The sequence below is a fragment of the Actinia tenebrosa genome, unplaced genomic scaffold (genome assembly GCF_029948245.1).
Source record: "Actinia tenebrosa isolate PJP-AT-01 unplaced genomic scaffold, QUT_ActTen_1.0 PGA_scaffold4__44_contigs__length_22323623, whole genome shotgun sequence".
In the NCBI taxonomy this organism is placed as follows: Eukaryota; Metazoa; Cnidaria; class Anthozoa; order Actiniaria; family Actiniidae; genus Actinia; species Actinia tenebrosa.
This window is the reverse complement of record NW_028292581.1, coordinates 10,429,551-10,447,471: the sequence shown is the minus strand read 5'-3', so window position 1 is coordinate 10,447,471 and position 17,921 is coordinate 10,429,551. Positions and strand designations below refer to the sequence as shown.

Here is a 17,921-nt window from a genome sequence, read left to right as displayed (position 1 = left end):
TTTTGCTGACATGAAAAAATCGAAAATTATTCCAAACGTCAATCTTGTCTTAATGAGTATTCTTTAATCTTCATTCTTACCTACATTCATTTTGTTAAAACAAAGCTATATTACTCAGATGGTTTAATGAGTTTGTAGATGAACGAATTGTTCGTGTTACTTTATCATCATTGACTTGATATTCCTTTTCTCCAGGGTAAATTGTAAATAAAAGTATATTATTATATGTATATATATATATATATATTTTTTTTTTTTTTTTTCTTCGTAAGACATCGTACGGTGTCACTGAGTTCTACCCCTAGTTTAGCTCTTTTTTCTATTCTCTTCGTCCCTATCCTCCTCTAAATTTTACACAGTGATTTGTTCCTGACATAATCATTCTCTAAGGAACTAAAACCCACGAGCAGCAATAAATCGATGTAATGTTATCGATGTTTGGGTAAAGTCTTATCAAGGTCCCCTGTGTAGTTCGGTATTTCTGTTCCTTGCTAATTGAGCAATCGGGGCGATAGATATACTAAACTTAGGGCCAGACATTATTTACTTGCGAGGCTATAAAACAGAGCTAAGCCGGAAACCTCCAACTGAGACCAGTTGGAATGCAAAGCGAATAAATTTAGCTTTTTAGTACGAAAACAATAAATGGTTTAATATTGTCATACTGAGGCTTCTGGGATAGCTGACCATACCATCTTTTAAAAATCGCTTGAAAAGAAGAGCAGAATTTCAAGTCTTCAAAATTAAGCCAAGTAAGTAATTTAACTGCTTGAAGAATATATCTGAGGAACGTGCATGGTTAAGGCTATATGCTTGAGATAAAAGCATGCAAGATGTGCATGCAGCCATTGTTTGTTTTCTTGAGGTCCGCTGCAGACCTAGTGTTTGATTTGGTGTCTTGGTGGCTCGTCGCCACTTGCTTAGATGTGAGGACTGTGTTTGATAAAAAGGCTAAATAGAAAAGTTCTTTAAACAATTCCAGCTTGAACTTAGTGTCAAATATTTATTTATTGGGAAAAAAATCGAAAAATAAAGTTTAATGATGGCTGTACTAACCTGCGTGTTCTTTGTTCGAGCGATTCCAGGAGATATGCAAGTGTTTCTGTAGGAATAAGGCGACTTTTACGCAAGGTTTTCTATCAACTTGATTCATTTGTTGAGCAAGTGTTTTACAAAAGAAAATACTTCGATCATTTTTATTAGTCTTTCAAAGCTATTTTAAATGTTTGTTATTGTTCTGTCGTGATAAGCATGGCGAGCTTTGCAGTTCAAATAATAAACGCTTTGTATTCAGCTGCTTTATTGGGAGCTGCCAAAACCTACTGTATTTGATACAAAAGGAGCCAAACTCATATACGAAGAAAAATTACATAAAATTTTGATTTTTCAAGCAGCATGTTTATTTTTAATTGCGTGTACCTCCATTGCTTTCAGTGTATACCGATGAATTCCATGCGTTTTTCTGTTTGTTACTGAGATCTGATTTTTTCTCCTCCCCTCCTCCCCTTCCTCCTCCTTCTCCTTCTCCTTCTTCTTCTTCTTCTTCTTCTTCTTCTTCTTCTTCTTCTTCTCAGTGTTACTTCTTCTTCTTCTCAGTGTTACTTCTTCTTCTTCTCAGTGTTACTTCTTCTTCTTCTCAGTGTTAAGTCCAGAAGGTATTGCATTCAAGGAACTTTTCCATACTATTCCAGAACTGATACTTTATTACAAGATGTAATAAAGTATACTTCAATCGTTGTCATGATTTCCATGTTCATGATACGATATTTCTAACCATTATCTTACTAACAGTTTGCGTTTACTTTCTGTGCTTGTTTGGCTTCTTAATTATTATTTGGTCCATTTTTATTTTCCTCGTTCGATACGAGAAAAAAATAAATCATTCAACTACCGAGTAACCTGCGTGCAGCCAGACTTTTCTCACGTATAGTAGAGTTAGTTAGTTCGGCTGCACGCAGGCTAACTACTGAGATCAAAACTAAAAGCAGAAGATTTATTTTAGCTCCCTTTCTATTGCCCCAGTGCAATATTTTTTGGTGCTTTTCTCCTAGTTTTTCTTGCTCGTTTTATTTTGTATGTTGTGTCAGTGTTGATACAGATACACATCTCCCTAGAACACAGCGCACATGTATCAATAACGACTAATAAGGGATATGTAGTGCTAACAGTAACAGCAACAACCAAGGTCCTGGGAAGCAAAATCTTGCTTAAAATCATAAAGGAATTCCACTCCATGCAGCCAGACTCAATGGTAAAGAGAAAGGCTACCGACTTACACACGTTGTTCAGGCTGCCTGGTCAAGATCACAAGAATATGCAAGTAGGGGAACTTTGAAACCCGACTGATCACGCTGCGAACTGATTTCCTGGATATCAATCACGAGAAACCAGGCAATCACTTGTTCTATTCGGTTTTAGCATTACTAAGCTAAATGTGCTGAGAACACCTTAGGTACACAGAAAGCTTCCAGTGCACAGAAAGTGTTAGTTATAACTTGAATTTTTTTTCTCATGTGCAAGAAGAACAGCACGTTGAATAGTTTAATATGATCGATTTTCTCGGTAGATTTCTATGAGTCACAATGTTTATCTAGCTAACACTGTAGCTTTTTAAGAAAAACCAATTAGCTGGTCCAATGCAAGACAACGTAGTTTAACAGCAGAATTTTAAAGTTGTATAGGTAATTAACGAACGGCAAAAGTAAAATTTCGCATTTTGATTCTAGCTGAACGTTTACATTTCCATAATGGAGCATAACTAGCAGCAAAACCTATCGAAAAAGATGTTTAAAAAAATTCGAGCTAGCTATGTGCTTATTTCTGTCACAATTTGTGCAGTGCCTTGTAGACCCACTACCAAATTTAGTCGTTTTTGATTTTCATCTTCATACGGAAACTAGCAACTGAGAAATTGTTTTCCTCCCTACACAAATATCAACTCTTAAAGTCAAATTCGATCATAAAATGAGGGCCACAAGTTCGTTATCCACTGGATATTATAAGTGCTACCCTCGTAAAACAAGGAATATTTATTTTATTTCATTTTATTTCATATATATAAAGATTTCATCCGTTTTTTTTTCTTTCTTCCAAATTGTTTCAGGCAGTTAAAGAAAAAAATACATATCAAGTCTAAGTTCTGGATTAAAATAAAGTAACCCAGTTCAGATCAGTAAATGAAATTGGGAATAGGCCTTCCTGTTAAGAAAAGGGTTCCGAAATTTATTTTCATTTTTATTGAAGTTAAAGAAAAAAAAGAAAAATGAAAGTGTAATCAACAACGCCAATTCTGGAGAAAAATGTTAACTATGATTTCTTAATCATACTCGATTAAAAAAGCATAGCAATGATTAATTTTAGGAGAGTATCAGGAGAATGTGTGTATTTCTTCTCTGTACTGTTTGCACCAAAGATATCGTATTACATGACCTGTTGGTAGGTATAGCACTTCATCAGTTGACGCACATTAAATAACATGAACGTGAGCGTTCCCCTTTGACTCAGCACGACTGAAAGAATCATAGAAGAAAAAGGTACATTTTTTTTTACTTTCGCGTGAAGTCGTTTGTCGCTTGCTCTGTTCATGTCAGTGGACGTGGTTTTACAGAAGTGAAACGCGAGAACTGAAGCCAAGGAAAGCATAGGACAAGGATTAGACGGATGGAATTAAAAACGAATTACAAACTCTATAACGATGGATAATGCACGAAAACAGCATCTAATACGTTTAGATTGAATGAAATCTTTAGCAACACGGTCTTAGGCCTAAGCGTTTTAACCAAAAGTTCACATACCTTGTCGGTTCTCTGTTGTCTGCGTTGCCTCAACGAGAACTCGCGTTGGTATCACTATTGAATGCATCACGAGCCATGCAAATCGCATTCTTTCAGGATAACCGATAATAACTGAACCAATTTTAAAACACAATTTACCTCAAATGTTCGAACCTTTCTCTTTTTGGTAAAAGGATGGACAAGCAACTATAAAATTAACTGTTTTGTTGAATTGCGTATCGGCAGCTGGGTTGTTTTTGATTTGATCGGATCCTTAAGTGATCAGTTTCTACCACAAATTTGTCTTCATTTTGCACCTCATGATCCATCAACGCCAAGACAGGGAATCAAACCAGGTAAATATATTCTCTTTTGTTCATCTCACCCGTCAACTGCGGTTTTAAAGCTCTTAAAAAAACAATTTCATTGCTGTAAATTTTTTTGAAGAAGTGCATCTACAGATGTCCATTATCGCAAATTAACCGCCTCATTATAGAAGCTGATACAGAAGTAGGCATGACTGATTTTGTTGTAGCATGGATGCGATTGTAGTTTTCACGAGTTTGCCCAAAAGGCCAACAGTATATTCAGACACGGTAAATTTCTAAAGGGTTTAATATAATATTCAGATAATTATACACAGTCTCTTATTGTTCTAATAATATCTAGTCAATAACACCCTCAACAAGCAGCAGATCGATCTGCGAGTACAAATTCATCTTTTTGAATTGGCTTCGCTTACAAAACTTTGTAGCTCTTCTTCTCTAGAAAAACCTCAAACCTTTTCCAATTTTTGTGGTGGATTATATTGTTTTTTGAAAGATAAAAAGAGATCTTCTGGATTTAAGTGTCTGTACATGTTGAAACAATTACCATGGACGCAAAGTTTATTGCATCTGAGCGATATTACTCTGAGCGTTTTTAACGTCAAAATCGTTCATCTCCAATTCAACTCCAAGAAATATATTTGAATTGCAGTGTCTCATGTATTCATTCCTTATATCATTTAATATTTTTTGGGAACAATAGTGTTAGAAGGCCATAACTAGTCGACAGTACTGAGAGTAGTACAACTATTCTATACGCAAAGTATTTCCATTTGGGACATCCTAAGAATTCGTGACTGGCTCATCTTTGCATGTGGTTTCTGAATAGTTCTTGCTGTTTGGCGAAGGCTAGTTAAAACAGCAAGCTATCCGGCATTCCACTACCACTTCCGCTTCATGAAGGCTCCTTGGTAAATTCGGACAGGAAAGAGTCTATCACATATATAAGAAGTTGTGGCAAAGCCAATTCAATGCAACAGAACCACACTTAGTAAAGATATCTCACCTAGATCAAGAACCTCTTACAATTGCGGTTGACTAATTCTTATAGAAAATTTAGAAGTAACTTTTAAGACAAAGGCAAGTATGTGAAGTAAAACGGGAAGAAATTCTGTAATTCTCTTTAAATCAACATTATAAAGCCTGAAGACCTACATCTGAATCGGTCTGTATACCACACCTTACGAAAGCCAGTAGCAACATTCATTACCAGTTGTCCATGTGCTGTATGTGAACACTGAACGCAGGGGTATATTTACAGAATTGAGGTTCCAGCATCAGCAATTGTTTTGAGATAATCAAGATGGACAATATTCGGATACTTTTTTATTTTTTTCTAATTTTGCGAGGCTCTATTTTCTGTGTTGTGCTGATATTGAGAACCCAGATTTGTTTCAAAAACCGTCAATTTCCATTGATTTGTTTGCAGATTGATTCCAAAATTCCCATTAATGACACATTTAAAAGACATTTTTGTCATGATTCAAGCGAAAGAAACATAATGGAAGATCGAAATTTATTGGAAATTCACGGAAGTATTTATTGGGATATTTAGACTTAAGTTCCATCTCCTGTCATAGACAATCGTTTTTAATTAGCACTGACACACTCCATCTCTGACAAACATATTCTCGCTTCACACGTTTTCTTTACGATGGAACTAAATTTTTTAGTTTTCAGATGTAGAGTAGGACCGCTAGTATGACGGCTTCTTTTGAAAACCAGAAGTGCTATTAACGTTTTATTAAGTAACAGCGCAAAAAAAAAATCAATAATATATAAAACAAAGACCTAAATGTGTGGCTGAAAAGAGGTTAAATTGAATAATGAGGCCATCACTTTTGTTGTTCAGTTATCAAAGACTGTTTAATGAAGATTTGATTTCCGTGAACAAAGAGCACCATCTTCATTGAGAAGCAAATAAACACTCGGCTCTACAAATCAAGGAGGAAATTTAATGTAGTGGCAAAGTAAATAAACGTTTAACGACATCTGAAAGACAGTGAGTAAGTTTAACATCCCCATTTTTATTGACAGAGTTGCAGAGTTGTTGAAAAAGTGCTTCAAAAATCGATACCAGCCTGTTAAGCATGAGTATGACGTACTTTAGATTTTCCTCCCTTAACTTTCGCAATAAGAAATAAATAATCATGAAATTTTTTTTAGACTATGAAGCATATGTCTATAGTTTGTCTTTCTTTTAGTTGTTTGTTCGCTAGAGAAGTATCGTCATATCTGTACAATGCATTAGTTTAAAATATTATTCATAGCAACGTACAGTTCATCACAAAATGTACGCAAAATCAAAAATCGGAAACTTTAACCTCGTCTACTTTTTGAAAACTAGTTGAACGTGTATTCTTGAGTCTTATAAAGTGTGTTCCAATTATCGTCTACGCCCTCGGAAACGAGCTAATCGAAGGATATAAAGTTCTGAGGCCTTCATTAAGGCGTATTAAAAAATGATCTGCCAACTCGAGCGAGATTCAATTTAAAAGCCAACTTGAATAATCATCGAGGGTAAATGAATGGTGTTCTATAGTGTGTTTTGGGTTTTTGTCTAACAGTCACTGACGTGACTACTATGTCACTTCTAATCCCGAACGGGATATTTCTCTTGATGTTCTTGCGGCTTCCTTTACATGCATGACAATAATGCTCCACTGACCTCCCACATTGCTTTATTTGAAACTCCGAGGTAATTTTTTTTCTTTATAAAGAACAAATAGTCATATGCAGTCAAGCGGTTCTAAACGGAACGCCCAAATCAGTATTTTTTCAGTTAATTGTGGAATACTAGGCAACTAACAAAAAAAGGCCTTTGCCGCCTTCGAATATCTGGCCGAGAAAAATTACACTTCCACGTTAACGAGTTCATAAAGGTGTCCGTTTTAGTATATACAACGCACGTGCCGAAAAGATTTATTCATTAACGGGATACAGAATCAGTGCCACTTCACAGAGCTTTGTTATTGTTCTTAGTTGGAGCGGGACTAGAACAGCTCGTCAGCTTACGACAGTCATTCAGTTGCACTCTGAGTGGCAGAAAGACGTAGACGAAACCCTAGACTGCAGTAAACCAGCTCAGTTTTTTATCAAGACTAAAAGAGGACAAATCCCACTTAGGTGTCTGTTTGGCTTACCCTCATTGAGTAAAAGGTGACTTATCAAAAAGATTTCTACACGGCCCCAATTGTTTTAATAAGGATATATTTATAAGCCATGGGGGGTGTGGGCTAACTGGTGGACAACTGACATGGACAATGTATGCCTAGTAACGCACTGTATTTTCGACTTAATTTAGAACTGTTGCTGACTTGGTATCACAGAGAATACAACATGGCTGGCTTCCTCAACAATTACCCTGGCTGTCCATTAGGAGGTTTGAATCTTCCTCCAAGATCTGCTGCCGATATGTTCAATCCAATGGTAGCAGGGCCGTCTTATGGTAGGGCTATCGTGCATTGTTATTTTGTGTGTGAAATGATGTACCATGTTGTTTGGGGCGACAGGAAAGGGTTTAGCTTTAAGAAGGGTTGAGTAGTGGAGGATAAGCATAAATCCCTTGCTTAAAAATATCAAAATCTGTATCGAAGGACTTAGGTTGCAGAAAAAAATTTCAAAAACTTTAAGGAATTATTAGGAATCCAGAAGAGAATAAAAACGGTTTATGTCGTTTGTGAAGGAAAGCTGATATTACAGGACCAAAGAATGTACATTGTATTTTATTGTACAAGCATACTTTCCCAACAAAGAAGTAGATCTTGAAAGCAAAAATAAATAAAACTGAAGTAACCAAATATGTTCAAATGAACACTATATCACCTTAAACGCAACAATATATTTCTTTTAATCGAACTTTAAACGCTTGGAAGATTTCAATTACATTATGAATTCTTGGAAGCAAGCCTTTAAGGCTTTGCTCTGTAGGTCCTTTAATTTTCGGTCTCACGAAAGATTGGTTTTTCGATCAATACTAAGGAGATAGAAAGCTCAAATGGTTGAAAAGTTTTTGGTTTCGCATGAGAACACTGCTATTTTATCCTAGTTAATTAACCTATATAAACTAGGGGCGAACCATTTCATGTAAAAAAAATTATCAAGTGTATCATAGGATCTTCGTCAAAGGTCCAATTCAAGTCTGCAGACGGAGCGAAATAAACTCCATGTATTGTGTTGCTAATAAAATTAAGCAAATATATTAAAAAGAGTTACTTCTTTTAGAGCCCATTATAGAACTAAACGCCACGTTTTGTCAAAATTATATTTAACTGAAGGCGCCATTCCCTGGGGATAGAAGCAAGCCGAGGAACAGTTCTACTGAGATTTTCGCATGCACTGAATTCAAGGGTTTCCTAGGGGTTTTTCTTGGAGTTTTCAAGACTTTTTCTTGAAATAAAGTAGTTATTTTTACTTTTAAAAAGCTATAATCACTAAATGCTTATAAAGTATTGAAATGGTCTAAATTTAGCAGCAGGGAGCGAAACAGCCACATTGATTACGGGCAGCAGGACGCATGTAATGACTGGTCCCGTTGTTTTAGGCTACTTCGATTTGCATCATTTTTCCTCGTACTCAAGCAACTCATGTTTAACCCTTACAACGATAATTTTAATATGATTTTTAAAAAACTTGAGCAGTGATTTTGTAAATTGAAATAAGAATTGATGAAAGGTAGAATTGTGGTTCGTGCTCTGACAAGATACCACCAGAACAAGCTCTTGCTGTGTTATTATCAAAGCAACTTGCCTGAAAAACGGAACGCTTTAAGAAAACAAACACATCGCTCAAGGGCTTAGTTATCCATTTTGCTTGAAGACGAAAACAATCACTAGTTAAATGACAAAAGGAAATAGAAATTTGCTGTCTCATTTTCTTTAAATTTTCTTCTTATTGCAACATAATTTTTATAGCATTCCTCTGGTAAATATTTTCATTTCTTTGATTGCAATGAACAAGAATAAACTTTGAAGTGCTGTTATCCGGCCAACGTGTCTTTCTGGCTTTGAGACATCGTTTATGACTTCTACTAGCCGATTTGTGGTTTGCCCTTAATTCTCCTTGCGGAACTGAAGTCAGTAAATTAGAGTAAGAAAATCTATAGCATAAGAGATACTTGGACTAACAAAAAAATGGACTTCATTAAGAACTGGCCAAGATCCGGAATCTTCTAGCTTCGGGGGAAAAATCATTTATAAGAATTCACCGAAAAAATGCTTTCAATGACAGGAATTTGGTTTTAGAAATAGGAAAAAAATAAAACTGAATTATTCTCAATACAACTTATCTATGTTTAAAAATAGAAAGCTAGATTTTTCAGGAAATTAGAACTTTGGGTTTTCTTGTTTGAACGAAAATGCATGAAACAGTCCAAGTTCAAACAAAAGTGATGTGTATGTCATTGGTATGTTTGTGTTTGTCCAATAAACACTTCGAGAAAGAAAACTTCATTTGAGTTTATTTAGCAGTTGAAAAACAAGAGGAAGTAATCATCCTTTAGAAAGGTTTTCCCGACGATGGTATTACGAAAAGCAAACTCTCTGTATTACTATAGCTTTTTTCAAATCAAACGTTTATGAACCAAAATGAGGGATCTTTCAGTATTGTTATTTTTGTCGTATTTACTGAAGTTCTTGTTAACTTTACGAGTCTACAGAAAGGTTTTGTGTACCTAGGCTGTCGAGAAACCGAATGAAATGTTATCTTGAATATTTTTTCTTTTAAAAATATTTAAAGAAATTGAAGGTCTTTTTTATTATTTTGAAATGTAATATGTTAGAGGAACACAGGCTCTATCACAAGCCCTTTTGGCCAACATCATAATCATGATGCTCCAATTTGTGTTTTTAACTTCATCATGTTAGAATACACAATGGAAGGTAACATTCAATCAACTGTAATAAAAAGGAAGTCGACACACATAAAAACTCATCAAAGTATAGGCGAAGAAAGGAAAAGAAGGTTAATAGAGAAAAATAATAGCTGACAAAAAGCGAAGTAAGGTTTTTTTGGAAAAAAATAGAATAAAAATATTTAACTTTAAATCCAGGAAAGAAGAAAATGGGAAATGTTACAATGAATTGAGAATTAATTTTCTATTTTCCCAGTATGTTTCAGTTTTTGATTGTTTGTTAATGTCTTTCAACATTTATTGTTGAAAGATTGGAGAGAGTTTCATAGACGAGAAGGGTATATCAATAAATAGGGAGAAGCGCATACAAGTATGCTATTGACATATATTTTTCAGTCATAAAATGTAAGATTTTTGCTTTTTTGGTGTGTGATTACTTGACAATAAGAAAATTATATCGAATACCTCGATCGACATAATTCTCTATATTCTTATCATCAAATTGCGATAATATTTTTTTTAACGGATTTTTGGTTTTGTGCAGGATATCCAAGAAAACAACGAAGGGAACGTACGACATTCACAAAAAATCAACTCGAAATTCTCGAAGAACTGTTCTCCAAAACTCGCTACCCAGACATCTTTATGAGAGAAGATGTTGCCATGAAGATAAATCTCCCCGAATCTAGAGTACAGGTAAGGTTTAACTCTTCTATGTTACTGTGAGGGGTATTTTTTTTCTTCGATAGCACTTTTTCATCTGCAGCTACTTCGATGGTAATTGGGTGTTGTCCTTCCCCCGCTAAAACTAGGAATCAGGGTTTTAAGTTAATCTCGTCTCAACGGATATTGTGGCAAATATCCAAGACGTTGATGAAGCTAATTTTTTAATTGTCCAAGAAGAAACAAAGGTATTGCCCTTTTTAATGTGAAAATTAATCAATTTAGTTGCAGAGAAAAACAAAGAAACTTACGAAGTGAAACCCATTCCCTTAGTAAAGCGATTCCTGCTGTCAATCGAAGGTTTATGTGATTCTAATTACTTTAAAGAGCGTGTTTTTTCTTTATTGTAGCTTACTGAAAGACGATGAATAAGTGAACCAAATCTTCTTTACCTCTCTTGTTAAGTATTAGAAATAAAAACACACAAAAAGATGAATTCTACGCTATAATTTTTGCTGGAGGTATTTTTTCTTGATGCCTGGTCAATACACCTAAACTGAAGTTAATAGGAGGAAAAAGGTCATTTTGATATTGCTATTTCGTTAGGTTTAGCCATAATAATTCATTTTTTCTAGAACGTACAGGCATAGCTGAGAGGTTTTGCGATAAAACCTAGTGTCTTGCATCAAAAAGTTAATTTAAAAAAAAAACGGAAAGTGGACAAACGATTTGATCCTTGCAGACGTTCATTTTGACTTTCATATCTCTCATCGACAGGTGATTGGATCAGGAAAAGCGAACGAAATGAGGCAAAGCCTTTTTGACATTTTGACATTTGTTTGAGGTTTTTGAATCAGTTTTCGTTAGTAACTTCAGATTCCAGGACTCTAATTTAAAATATAATTTTTTTTCTTTTTTTATAAATTTAAGAATTTTTGTGCTTTCTTTTGCAAAATGTTTGTTAAATATAACGATTGAAATTTCAGTCGTCCAAAGTATGCCACTCTTTATTCACAATGGCCAACTTTTTAGAACTTTAATTCCTTTACAAAATAACGTTACATTTCCGCGCCTTACTAGTAGTATTTTGTCTTGCCTTCCCCTAAACTAATTTACATTAAGTTTACAGTAAGTTTACATATGAAGTAAAAACACAGATCGAGTTCAAAAACCCAAAGCCTTCTTGACAGATCGAAAATTGACATGTTTACTGTCTCGGCCAAGTATTTTTACCTCTAAACCAGATTCTTCTAAGTACAAAAGAGCATTTGCATTGAAAGAGTATGAAAATACCGTAATTAGGATTTGATGTAAAAGGAAACATGCAGGTGGTTGTCAAGGAGCTGAGCTTTTTTCTACCTCAAGATACAAGCAGATATCGATTCTTAAAAAAGGCAAATGCTCTAGAGATTTATTGATAAGAATCTAAGAAATAATGAATGGGAGGGTTATAGCTACAAAGACTGACGGAAACGTTTCTGAGAGATCTTTTTTTATAATTGGAATTAAGTCCTAATGGCTATCAGGGCGTGTATACAATCAGGATTTCGAAAATAAACATGTAAAAAATGTCTAATAGTATATATTTTAATACATTCATAGTAACGAACTAAGTCTTTGATACAGACCTTGTTTGTCGTCTTTTGGAGATAATTTCTGAAGTTAAACCAAGTTATGATGATTTATGATCGGAGCTATTTATGTTTTTTTGAAATATTTAAGGGTTTAGTAAGAGGGCAAATATAGAGAGGGTATTCAAGACTAAACGTATAAAGTATACCCCTCCCGGGTAGTTACGAGTAGATTAGTTTCGACTTATAAACTATAGATAAAGGGTCTGATAATATAATCTCGAACATCTTACAGCACTTTATCTTTATTTCTGCACAACAAACAAGGAATGTTGATCTTTCCGTTTACCCAAACTATCTTTGTCATGTGAGAATAAAAAGCAAATGCTCTGTGATGAAGTACACATGAATCCTAAAGTTGCACCCCAACACGACCCACAGCGAATGTATTTTATCCATTACTTGAAGCACAGCAAACACACAGTGCAACTAACTTAGCTATCTTCTTAAACTTGGACAAACTACTAACAGTTATTTGAAATACCAGAGAATGACATAAAGTGAACACGTAGCTTGAAGGCTATTGCAACAGTGTGTCAATCAAACCTTTTTAATCCAGTTATATGACTGTAAATGCATTACGTAAAACGTCCTATCGCATAATTAAGTCGGTTAATCCAACCTATTGATTATTTTCTTTCAATTTAACAATATTTTCGACTATATCGAGCTTTAATGCTATCTGGGATGAGCGATTAGGTATTTCTTGACGCCACAGTCTGATGGAGCGATACACAGAACTTGTCAAAGCTTTGGACGTGAACTGATCTAATTCCACAATGTGGGTTTCCGTTTTGTGAGAATAGCCTGCTGACAGTGGGCTGGACATGCCACTTGAAATCATCCTTATCATCCATGCATTGGTCATAAGCTTCTTTTTATTTCCCCTCACTTAACTCAGGCTCTTGTGGAAAATAAAATGATGGAAAGAAAAATTACTGTGCGTTCCATGATAATATAGATCTGAATGTGAGATTAGTTAGATATCTACAAGGCCAAACAAAACGACTTGCAAAATGAAATGACAGCTCTTTGAAATCAAAGGCTAAGTGCTGATTAGTATAGTGATATCAATAATTAGCATTCATCGTGTGTCTTGTCGTCTTGTTAGCTGCACGTGAATGGGAAGGTGCAATGATAGGACAGAAATTTCATTTTCTTTTGTCAGCTACAAGTAGGACGAAAAATGACATCAGCATTATGTCGTCTTTCTTTCTTCGTCGTCAGTACTTGTTTTATCACTTTATCTATAACCATAGGAAGTAGCTAGGTCCAGTGATCATCCCTTGATATAATCGTTTATGCCATTCTCAGGCTAACCCTGCTTTTATCAAGTCGATCTGTCAGCAAATAGCCAACCATTTGTTTAAAGCAACTTCAAGCTGATCTAAGAAAAACAAATACCTAATAAGATTAAGACTAAGTCCTACTTCCTAATACCACTTCTTAATGAGCATTTAGATCCACGTATGTCTTAACAGTACTCCACACATTGAATTGAAACTAACCCCTTCTTTTACACTTGCCAGGTATGGTTCAAAAATAGACGGGCAAAAGCCAGACAACAGACCAAAGGGGAACAAAAGCCAAAGCCTAAGCCCAAATCCCCGCCAATAACTAAGGATCTTCAACAACCAATTCCACCACCACCCTGTCGATATGCAAGCTGCAGTGGAAATATCTGGAGCCCTGCACACGAATCAGTGCGACCCAGTCTTTCAAATTTCCCATCACACTCTGTCATGAACAATGGCATGTCAACCAGCAATTCTGGGGCATTCATGCCCCCACCCCAGGCCCCACCGTACTTTTGTTCTCCTCCAAGTGGACCATATATGTCTTTGGAACATATGCACCCTATGGCGCCTAGATAATCACCTTAACTGTTATGTATAATATCAAGCCAAAAGGCAAAAAGATTGACAAGATTTATAACATATGCTAAATTCATAAATGATAGTTATTTTAATTAGATCTATTGCATATAAACTTAGCAAAAAATTGATTTTTGATGATGAGAATATTGACCACTATAAGAAGAAAAAAAAATACTTGTTATGACGTTAATTATATTAAATAATAATTATTGATGTAAACTAAATTATATACATATAAGCCAGTGGCATGACATTACTACGCATGTGCAGCAGGATTAGAGATCAAGATACTGCCGTAACATTAATAAATCCCGTTAGGTGCTCTGTATTCCCATAGCCAGCAATTGGCTTTGTTCGTACTTGTACTTTGAAACAGCAATCTACCTGTATAAATACTTTTAAGAATCATCTTAGATGCGAGGCTAACAGAAAAATACCCCCCAAAATTAAAAATATATTTTCTTTTTAAATGGAACAAATTCCATTGAGATAAATTTTTTTTCCCAGTGTTAATTTTCCGATAATTTTGAAAGCTGCACTGTAGATTGCAATTGGAAATGAGCCAGATTTTTTGTGCCGTATAAAATAAACTGTAACCAAAATCAAAACTTGCTGGCTTTTTACAAAAAAGTTGTTAAGGACGTTAAGGGAATACATTTTAAGTTAAAACCCAAAAAATAGTTACTTTAAAATAACAAGAACGACAAAACAAAGAATGTGAAATATATATATATATATTTCTTTATTTGATGAAAATGATTATAAGTAATCAGTGTACGTATACATTTTGTTGATTATTATTGCATCCAGAATCTTAATTCCTTATTTCTGTAAATCTGCTTGCATCCCAGAATGCAAAGTAGAGTAGCCACACACAAAAAAAGATATTATAAATACTAATCATTCTCTTCATTACGCCTTATGCCACTAATACCAGAGTCTTCTTTGAGTTTTTTTCACTACCAAGACAATTGTTAAAAACGTCAGTGGCAAGTCAAGTCGCAAGGTAATGAAAGCCACGAGAAGAATCCTGGTAGTCGGTGAAATGGGGAATTCACAACTATTCCAAGCAATTTTCATTTGCTTGGATGAGGTTGTATTCTACTATGTATGATGAACACTTATGTTAAGTCATATGTATATAGCTAGGAGACAAGTTTTGCTTAGTTATTATGATGTATGTTCAAATGTATTAAAGCTCTTCTCAGTTTAGAAAAGGTAAAGTAAAAAGGTGAATAAATTTATGTGTTTCCGTTGTTTAGTATGTGTTGATAAAATCCATGACCAAGACAGCTTCCTGGACTGTTGAGAAATGACTGATTCCAATAACAATTGTGTCACTGGAAGGTTATTCTGTGTTATGCTACCGAACCACTACAAGCAGTAATTGGCATTCTGTCTACTAACAGACCAGCAAACAAAGACCATGCAAATAAACAAATTAGCAAGTCACACAAAATGATAAGACAACGCAGGAGAAAATCTGATTAAAACAAGCAAACAAGCAAACAAGCAAACAAGCAAACAAGCAAACAAGCAAACAAGCAAACAAGCAAACAAGCAAACAAGCAAACAAGCAAACAAGCAAACAAGCAAACAAGCAAACAAGCAAACAAGCAAACAAGCAAACAAGCAAACAAGCAAACAAGCAAACAAGCAAACAAGCAAACAAGCAAACAAGCAAACAAGCAAACAAGCAAACAATCATGCATACCAGGAAATTTACACCATCAAGGTATTTTCAAAAAAGTGAGCAGACATAAACCAAAACTGAACCTAAAGGAATGTCTACGGTTAATGGTTTTGATATTTTCAGCTAAAGGATTTATCTTTGCTTTAGGCCCTACTTTGAATTTCATCTTTTAACCTTAACTTGTCGAGCGTATACATACAATTAGCTTTCATTATTTAAGTAATTTGGGCAAATGGATCTGTTTTTATTAACTCGTTTCCTTTTTCTTTGTAGTTCTTGGCTAAGAAACATCCCCCCCCCCCCCCCCCCCCAAAAAGAGTTAGTGGTCCGTTTGATTTGTTTGTTGTTTTTTTTGGTTTTTTTTCCTTCAAAAATTTCCATTTTATTTTATTTTATTTTATTTTTTCCGTATATGACGTTGTTACAGCTGAATTTAAGATCACTAGTTGTCCTTTGGTTTTGTTTAAAGCATGTACGTAATGAAATGTAAGCCGTACCTTTGGCGAAAAATCAAGCAATGTTTCATGTTTTGTGAAAAAGTAGGATCTGCTCAGACATGAAGTGTTAAAGTCCCGAAAATGCAATGTGAGGTGATATTGCATGTCACATATCAATATTTTCACGATTTTTCTATATCACATTGGACAGAAATATGAGAAGTTCCATATTATCAATCATTAGTTTTCTAAGAACTTTCCAAAATGAAAGAATCAATGCAGATATAATACATTTTAAAACAAATATTTTTTTTGCCAAACATTCGTAGATATTTCCACGCTTTGAAAGCAAAAAAATGAGCTTTCACACTTTCAGTTTCCAACGAAATTTTCACCTTTAATGCTTCTAATTACATTGTGCATTAAATGATGAGTGAAAGGTCTTAGTTATTTGATAATTATGCTTTATGAACTAAAGAAAATCACAACCTGATTTGTGAGTACAAATATTGCACAATTTCAAAGTCATTTATAGGATAATACATTCAACAAAAGTTTCGGTTCATGATGATGAGAGCATCCAAGCTAAGGGTCAATATACGTACCCTCTTTTTCCGTCCGGCCTTGTAGCATGGACTCACGAAACATTTTTCAAACAAGATGTGAGTATTAGATATTTAGTTGAGATGGCAAAAGTGTATCTTTACCCTAGCATTCACTGATCCAAATCCCTCAGTAAGTTAAATGACTTGCCATGCATAAGATTTGACAAATGAAAGCCTGCAGTTATTGAAGAAAATTAAAAATTGCTTTTTTGACATACATTTTCATAAGTCTATATATGAGTGAGACACAAGAAAATATAACCGTTTCGCTACTTTGATTCAATTTTCACTGATTATACGTTATAGCTTACATTAAAGTAGAAAATACGTTAGTCAGTGTTTTGAAATACTCAAAACTGCAAATCGCTAAGGAGCTTATAAATCTTTCTTTTGTCAACACTTTCTAACAAGGTTACGCGTGAGAGCAAAACTTCTAATTCCCAAAGCACATGGAGGACTGTGTCCGGTGTAAAGTCCGGTGAATCTTGAATTATGATTTTGCCTGGACCTTATTCATGCAGGGCCACTGCAGATGCTATAGTACTGTTCGGCTACACCCAAAGCTAAAGAATTCATTTCGATTTGAGAAACTTCTTTTTGGTTACTATATAATTGGCATGGCTTTAGGAAAAATAATTAAGAGACGCGATTTTTTAATCTTTATAAATTGATTATTTCTGCGCTTATCAGCCCCTTTGACAGGTTGTCAGATTAGTAATGATTTTTGGAGTGTAAGATCCACAAATCTGGTCGTAATTGTACCAATCCATCTTGTCATTTTCCCGGGTACATTATGGATAATACCTGAATAGGATGATAGCCAAAAAGTGTCAGTCTTGCTTCCTGTATTTTGAACACGAGGTCTGGCTGGCCCTAAACACAACTAGTGATATTTATATCAATGCTAAGCTGACAAGCAGGATGGTTTGTTCATGTTAAGAATGTCTTGATCTACTCTTATCTGTTCCAAACATTTTTAACATTTCTCGAGTGATGCTGTCATGTACTCAGGCTTTTAGTGTTTGTGTATATGTGTGTGTTTCAAGGGACGTATTTCTTGCACGT

At 34.8% G+C, this 17,921-nt stretch overlaps 1 protein-coding gene across 9 annotated transcripts in view; it reads left to right on the top strand.

The window, feature by feature from the left end:
- Positions 1–15,382, top strand: part of LOC116307357 (homeobox protein otx5-B) — a 34,782-nt gene extending 19,400 nt beyond the window's left edge. For 5 of the 9 annotated variants that reach the window (XM_031717638.2, XM_031717556.2, XM_031717611.2 and 2 more), the window contains exons 2-4: positions 7,404–7,547; positions 10,495–10,646; positions 13,774–15,382. In XM_031717638.2, the coding sequence (XP_031573498.1) occupies positions 7,439–7,547; positions 10,495–10,646; positions 13,774–14,118 (606 nt within the window). In that variant the 5' untranslated portion in view covers positions 7,404–7,438 and the 3' untranslated portion in view covers positions 14,119–15,382. Of the gene's footprint in view, positions 1–686; positions 753–3,461; positions 3,534–3,564; positions 4,130–6,880; positions 7,259–7,403; positions 7,548–10,494; positions 10,647–13,773 lie in introns of those variants that run through there. The other 4 variants (XM_031717619.2, XM_031717562.2, XM_031717573.2 and 1 more) reach the window with 4 other exon arrangements.
- The last annotated feature ends 2,539 nt before the right edge of the window (positions 15,383–17,921 follow it).